Consider the following 6,972-nt stretch of genomic DNA (forward strand, 5'->3'; position numbering starts at 1 on the left):
ACGGTCTGCTAATTACGCCGTATATATACACAGAACATACCCCCTACGGGGATATTTTGTGATTCTATATATTGTCTGTAACATATGTTTAAAAATCCGTACGTACCGATTAGAAAGTGATGCTGTCATGTTCAGCACTTAATAGGTTATGAAGCGTGTTTGTTGACAAACATCGTCTAAAATTACTGTGACTGTTTATTACGGTTATCCATACTTGGAAACAATAGTTTACAAGTGGTTGATGCAGAGAAAACGAAACAATCAGCTTTTTACTTATTGAATTCAACTAACGAATTTATACCTAATTAAGCAATTGCAAGTTTAATATTTCTTAAAAACAATGCCTCCAGCCGCAGCAAGAGATATTTTTATTATTCTCGTTGATCTAAAATCCAGTCCTCGAGATGATGTTCTACACACACTTTCAACTGTTATACTTTACAAGCAGCTTTCTGCCTCGAAAAGCGAATACAACCTTTACTTGGTAAATGCTGCTGATTCGTCAAATAAATTAAAATACACTGGTATATACAAATGGGAAATCCCAGATGCAATTGAAGACTTATGCCAAGAGATATCTTCTATTGAAACTGGACAGTCAGACTGGCTAGAAGCCTTAGCACTGGCTGTTGATGACCTTAGCGAAAAGTTTGAGAAACCAGGTAGTTTTCAAATTAATTATTTTTATGCAAATAGTCATAGTTTTTTACAGGCGTAATCACGCTGCAAGTATTGTTTATCACTGATTTATGCTCATTTGAGAGGCCTGACAATGGAAAACTTATGGAAAAGCTGATCAATGATTGTAAACAAATGGATATTTTTCTGTACGTAATAGGGCTACCTATAGAGCCCCCTAAAACAATATTCAGTCATAAGGATGTATCAGAATGGATGGCTAAGTTGCAAATAGACAAAGATCAATCTAACTTAAAAATAATGAAAAAGATTGTTAACAAAACTCCACATTCAGTTATGTGTAATTTTGAAGTTGGGTTCCATCTGTTCCACTCCTACAAGTATTTCAAAGGTAAGTTTGAAACAAAATCAACTTAGAAGTGATGAATCATGCATCTGCATCGGCATTTTTTAATTTAAGCTATATTGAAAATTACTATTTTCAGTAGTTGAAAATAAACTTCTGGTACTGTGATCAGTCGCTACATAAGCGACTAACTATGGACAATTTTCATTACGTGTATTCGATATTTCCAGTACTGTTCAGATTTTTTACTACATATATTATTGTCAATCGATGCCTTAGGTATGCAACCTTGGAAAGTACCACTTACGTGTGGCTCCAAATTAAATCTACCAGTATCAACTATCAGAGTCTCTAAAAGAGATCCACCCTTCAGTCTTAAGAATTTATCAGCCAAAGTAGACCTTAAATGGTACGTATATTATTATGGTTGACAGTAAGTAAAACAGTTAATTCCCGGACAAAACTAACTTTACTACTAACTAACTACTACTTAACTTTTCTCATGTTAAAAGAAATTATTTAAAAAATCAGAGACTTGGATTTTCCTGGCAAAGCTTTATAAGAAATGTTTTTCTTTCTCCCTGTTTAATTTATTGTCGTACTCATGCTACATACTTCGCGTTTTTATTTAAAATTTCACAAATGTATGTACAATATATGTACTTACTTACTTAAGTATGTATTTATAGAAATAATTCAAAGAGTCAGGTTTCTCTTTCTACCAGTTTTCAGCTTACTTCACTGCATATTTAAAAAAATAACTTAACGTTGTAAGCTTTTATTAATTTAAAAATCCACAATTTGTAAAAATGTTGTTGCTAAAATACTCCTTTGCTAATCAGTTATCAAGTTAGCACCAACAAACTTTTTGCAGGGCTTTTGAGGACGAACAGGATAAAATAATCGACAGTGTTGATACTGTTAGCGGCTTAATAAAGCATGGAAAGTTTATAAAAATTGAAAGCGATGGCAGGTTTAAAATAGTAGGTCCCCGAAGTTTTCAAGTGCTAGGATTTACTAAAGCCGTAAATGTACCAGAGGTATTTGCTTATGAGCCTAATTTTACTCTCCACGCTCATTAGGTGTATTATAGTATTTTCTTCAATCTGATGGATCATATTTGGTGTTACCCGACTGTGAACAGCCAGAGGAATATTTGAAGTTTTTCAATGCGTTAATTGAAGAGCTAGCCGAATCTAAAGTGTATATAATCGCTCGGAGGGTTTATAACGCAGACTGTAATCCAAAATTTTCAGCGCTAATTCCTTGGTGAGCATTATTTGGTTGAAGTAAATTCATTTCAAATTTTAACTTTTAAATCCGTAGGAACGAATTTAATCTAAAGGGCTTTATATTATGTCAATTACCATATGCCGATGATGTAGTGAACATATACGTCGAGGAAGATGTAGATTTAGCCCCTGAGCTCAATCCAGATGAAAAATGTTTTGAATTCTTAGACAAAATCAATGTGGGGAGTGACAAATGTAAACTTCAAGTCCCATTGAGCCCGACAATGATGGTCTACTCAAATGCCATCAACATCATTGCAAAAGTAGAAGAGAAATTAATGCACAGTAATAAGTTTTTTACATACTTTTATTGATTTACTAAGAGCGGATTATTTCTAAGAAAAACAAACACAACGAATTGTTTTAGGTAATAGATGCACAGCGGCTGAATCGTACACAAGTGAGTTGCCCTTTCAAGACGATTTTCAAAATAATTGGCCACAAAGGAATGTTGATGATCCCAAGAAAGAAAAAGTTGGAAAGGCTGATTTCGAAGATGTTGATGATTTTAATTTTGATTAGTTCAAATCAAAATGTATTAGATGTTTTTACATGCTTTCATTTCCTTTAATATATTATGCTTAATTTATACATTTTTAGATTCGAAAAATTTGAACTGCATATGAACAATATCGTTCCAGTTTATAAATAAAACTTCCATCGAGAATGAGGGTTGAATTCAATTGTAAACATACCTGTATTACATTTTCTACATATAAACTTGTAAATCTCTAATTATTCGGGTATCATTCTCTAGCAACTGGCCTTTTTCTAGGTTTTTGGACCTTTTTCCCGTCCTTTTCCTTAGGAACAACTTGTGATGTGTTCGCGGTCAAAAAGTTACTAACAACATCTGACACTTGGGGCATTTCATACTTAGTCATTTTCTGTATTTGTTCCAAGTCTTTTTTGGTGTCTGGGTCATTCATCAGCCTTGGCAGAATCATTATGAGAAGGACTGGGAATAGCATCATCATGACCATGGGATTGAACAGAAAATCTGTAATTCGCCATTGTTCTCGAGTTTGGAAGTACCTGGGGTAAATTACGGATTGGTAGTTTATCAATACGAATAGTTACAGGTAGTAATTGTACCTTGTTTTTCCCAAAGCCTTCAGTTTTAGGGGATATGGCACTTGAATGACCAGAGATGTTTGAATATTATTAAGTTTTCTAGCTCTAAATTTGCCTCTAGATGTAATTTCAACTCTTACAGGCTCAAATGTATACTGTGGATGTAAAACTTCTACTATATAAGAACCAGAGGGTATGTTATGAACAAAAAACCCACCATCTTTCTTCACAAACCCTATGATACAAATCCAAGGTATGTTTTATGTTTATTGCTATTATTTTAGGACAAAAACGTATATTACCTATAAATTCGCCCCCATTTACATGTATTCGGGTGAGTGCCCACCAGTTTGTATCTTCATTTTCACGATCTTTGATTTCGAATGGTGGGAAGACCCTGCCTTCAATTAAGTAGCGACCAAATCCACCTTCATCTTCCAGGCTTGTTTCGGCATTAACAGCTAGGGCTATTGTTAAAAATACAATGATTTTTAACATTTTATTTACTTTCAGAATATGTCAAGAAAACTATGAATGACCTGTGTGCACAGACTACATACTATTTTGCCTGTGTGAATGACTATTTACTGAACTGGGTTATGTATAAAAACTAGGAAAGTCTTCTTTTTCATTTTGCATGGAATTAGTAAAACATTGAGCTACTTATTATTCTTGGATTTACATTCTTGTCGTCGTTTATTTCTTCGATTGTGGATTTTTCTCTAAATAAAATTATTTTCACTTTCCTTAAAATAATGCAATGACCTTTGTCATTTTAATGTCACTTATTTGATATATTTCATATGATTCGTAAACATGACGGGTGGAAAAATGCGAAACGTCAGTTTTACTGATTTTTTCTCCAAAAACATTCAATAATACATTCAGATAGAAATCGTTTATTGAAAATATAAGGAATTTTTATAAACTTGTTCTTGCCAGTCTGCAATTGACTGCATTATCCAAAATAACCAAAACGCCACCGATGTAAATCGTAAGTATTTGTTATTTTTGTTGTGTTTATTTTTCCACAAAAAGAAAAACGTGTTTTTCTTGTTCCTTATAAATTTGTAATGTGCAATTCATCAGTGGAGCTAGTTCTGGCCTCTTGTACGTCTAGATTTTTGCTAGACATATATATTTAGGTTGTTCCTATAGGTTGATTTGAGAAATATCATGCTTACTCGTTGCGTATATTGCACTTGCTTGTTTGGTATCATTTAGTAGATTAAACTTTTTTGTACATAACTTTCAAGCATTTTCAGATAAACACCAAAGTGCTCTAATAAATCATTGTCATGTGCTTTCAGTGGAATTTCTTCAATTTATTTGATAATTTTTTATTTACAATACCATACACTAAACATACATTACAACTACAGGACTCATTAGAATTTAGATAATAAATATTACATAAGTTTCATGGGCGTGTATTAGTATATTATTCACATAAGTAATGATATGCAAATTGCTTCAATGTTTCAAAATTTCCAAAAATCATTACAATGCTCAAAGCAGTAAGGTTGTAAGCATCTAATTTGTCATTAGAAAATTATGTTATACAAATATGGTACGAACTGCCTGGTATTGGCCTTTGTTGGAAAATTTTTACGAATTTTTTCAAGGTTAATAAAACATGAATTATTTAGAAAATCCTGTTTTCAATTTCAGGCGTGTTATTTTGGACAAATTCATTTTAGTTCATATATTTTAATTCGCAGGTTACCTTATAAATGTAGTAGATTTACCTTAGCAACTATGTAAAATATGTGCTTTTCAACCAGAAATGCACCCTGTAATAAACCGCAGCTTGGAGTTCAGTAAACAATAAGTTTTGATGTTAGATAATATTCGAAGAAGAAAATGGTATAAGGCTGACGACTCAAAATTGAAACTTTCACTTATAAAACGGACTTGCCCTACAAAATTATTACTAAGAGTCAACTGAAGACAAGTCAAGAATCGCTAACTTGTTTAGTTTTTCCACTTATAGAACACACTTAGTCTTACGAAATACATATATACAAAGCTGCCCCTCCAACTTTTCTAGATATTCAGAAAATAAATGTTAGTTAGCCCTGCAAAAGCAACTTAACCAAAATTAATTAAGGGCACATTCAAAAACTTCTCAAAATGGAAACATTTTTCACATATTAAACACACTTTCTTCTACGAACCGCAACCGAATATGAATTTCCAGCTTCCCTCGTTTCTGAGAAAATAAATCCTGCATAAACAACAGCAAAATTAAATCGCAAGTCTCAAAGTCGAAACTTTCACCACTTATAAAAGTCCAACAAAGTCAGGTTTCTTTTTTCGTGAATAATTAAAGGCTCTATCATAGTTCGAACACATAGGAAATTGAAATCTCCCATGTGGGTCATTGTCAGAAAGCTTTCGAAAGGTTTGCCATTTACTCGGATAAAGCTTATTCAATTTTTAATAAGTTTTGGATTGATTTGATAACTGGCTGATGAGTCGATAATTTTGGTTCATGGCAAACTAACCGAAAACTTTTTGCTGCCGAAAACAATTTGAGCTGCTTCTTCAAGTAGTCTGGGCGCATTTCTTTTCTCATTAGCATCGGATCTAGTTTCTTGAAAGCAGCAAGTAGCTGGCGAATGTGCTGCAAAAATGGCTTACATTTTTGTCGTTATATCATTAAAAAAAGCTACAGCAGCTCTAAAAAACAATGATTCTGAACAGATCTGGGAACCATAAATGAGTATCATTTTTAGTTGGTACATAAATTTGGGTACTGCTACTCTCTTCTCCTATCAAAGAAACTGTTCTCAAGAATTCTCGCTACCGTTTTTTCATCTAAAATCCGATGCAATTTGTTTTCCTTGGAGACAAATATTTTTAGTCATACTTTAAAAAACTTAAATAAATTTAGCAATTAATTACGAGTCCTACGTCTCGCCTACCGCCGCTTTAAAACATGCTTTATACTCACATTTTAAGTACCTATTATCGATTAAACCTGGCAGAGTGTTGCAATTGTATGCACTGAAACTTAATTGTAAAATAAATGTTGAATCAGTAAATAAACAACATTTTCAATTGGAGGAATTTTTCAAAAGAGGAATTCTTTTGCCACGTATAGCCACATCTAAAGGGTGAAATTTTAAGTATTTTTATCAAGCTATAAGCTCATAAATCACTATTAATTTATATATCTATCAGTTTTGTAAGATTAATCCTTGATCGATTCGATTAATAAACAAATCTTCAGATATTTTCTTAAAATTTTATTAACTAAAACTAGCTGTAAGAGTGTTGCACAATATTATGCAGTGAAACTAATTTGAAAGTAAATTTTGAATCGTTTGGATACATAAAAATCTCTAAACTAAATGGWATWAAGSWATATCTATCAAWTTGCAACATTAATGTTCGATATACATAATGCATTAACAAGCAAAAGTTCAGATATTTGTTGAACTGCTAGGTGTTCTTATCTTACAAACATCAAGATATAATTGTATCGGATTACCATTAAGCTATACAKACATATTAGGCTATATACATATTTGAAATTCATTTATCTGAATATCTAGTGATCAGGATTTTCTGAGAAAATATATTTCTGGTTTTTCAAAAGATTTTATTCAAAAAGTC

At 32.4% G+C, this 6,972-nt stretch overlaps 3 protein-coding genes across 3 annotated transcripts in view; 2 read left to right on the forward strand and 1 right to left on the reverse strand.

Moving 5' to 3' along the window:
- Positions 1 to 73: 73 nt before the first annotated feature.
- Positions 74 to 3,012, forward strand: LOC109545143. The gene is made up of 7 exons (XM_019915654.2): positions 74 to 662; positions 713 to 1,030; positions 1,265 to 1,394; positions 1,860 to 2,025; positions 2,079 to 2,254; positions 2,312 to 2,562; positions 2,645 to 3,012. The coding sequence occupies exons 1-7, from the start codon at positions 341 to 343 to the stop codon at positions 2,797 to 2,799; spliced, it is 1,518 nt and encodes a 505-aa protein (XP_019771213.2). The 5' UTR covers positions 74 to 340; the 3' UTR covers positions 2,800 to 3,012.
- LOC109545144 (ER membrane protein complex subunit 7) lies at positions 2,567 to 4,118 on the reverse strand. The gene is made up of 3 exons (XM_019915655.2): positions 3,654 to 4,118; positions 3,373 to 3,586; positions 2,567 to 3,312 (listed from the first exon to the last, which is right to left on the reverse strand). Exons 1-3 carry the CDS (start codon positions 3,847 to 3,849, stop codon positions 3,024 to 3,026), a joined length of 699 nt encoding a protein of 232 aa, XP_019771214.1. The 5' UTR covers positions 3,850 to 4,118; the 3' UTR covers positions 2,567 to 3,023.
- A 31-nt stretch (positions 4,119 to 4,149) lies between these two features.
- Positions 4,150 to 6,972, forward strand: part of LOC109545140 (ubiquitin carboxyl-terminal hydrolase 33) — a gene marked incomplete in the record, with an annotated part of 11,581 nt that continues 8,758 nt past the window's right edge. Inside the window, 1 exon segment of the mRNA XM_048667795.1 lies at positions 4,150 to 4,345.

Source organism: Dendroctonus ponderosae, unplaced genomic scaffold, assembly GCF_020466585.1.
Source record: "Dendroctonus ponderosae isolate FM_Combo_2020 unplaced genomic scaffold, Dpon_F_20191213v2 Dpon_F_20191213_6, whole genome shotgun sequence".
In the NCBI taxonomy this organism is placed as follows: Eukaryota; Metazoa; Arthropoda; class Insecta; order Coleoptera; family Curculionidae; genus Dendroctonus; species Dendroctonus ponderosae.

Bases quoted from the DNA above. Each gene is read 5' to 3' on its own strand.
- LOC109545143 (XM_019915654.2), top strand. From the start codon at position 341: ATGCCTCCAGCCGCAGCAAGAGATATTTTTATTATTCTCGTTGATCTA. The intron at 2,026-2,078 runs GTATTTGCTTAT...GGTGTATTATAG, and splicing joins AAGCCGTAAATGTACCAGAG to TATTTTCTTCAATCTGATGG. The intron at 2,563-2,644 runs GTAATAAGTTTT...GAATTGTTTTAG, and splicing joins AGAAGAGAAATTAATGCACA to GTAATAGATGCACAGCGGCT.
- LOC109545144 (XM_019915655.2), bottom strand. From the start codon at position 3,849: ATGTTAAAAATCATTGTATTTTTAACAATAGCCCTAGCTGTTAATGCC. The intron at 3,587-3,653 runs GTAATATACGTT...TTTGTATCATAG, and splicing joins AAATGGGGGCGAATTTATAG to GGTTTGTGAAGAAAGATGGT. The intron at 3,313-3,372 runs GTACAATTACTA...AATTTACCCCAG, and splicing joins AAGGCTTTGGGAAAAACAAG to GTACTTCCAAACTCGAGAAC.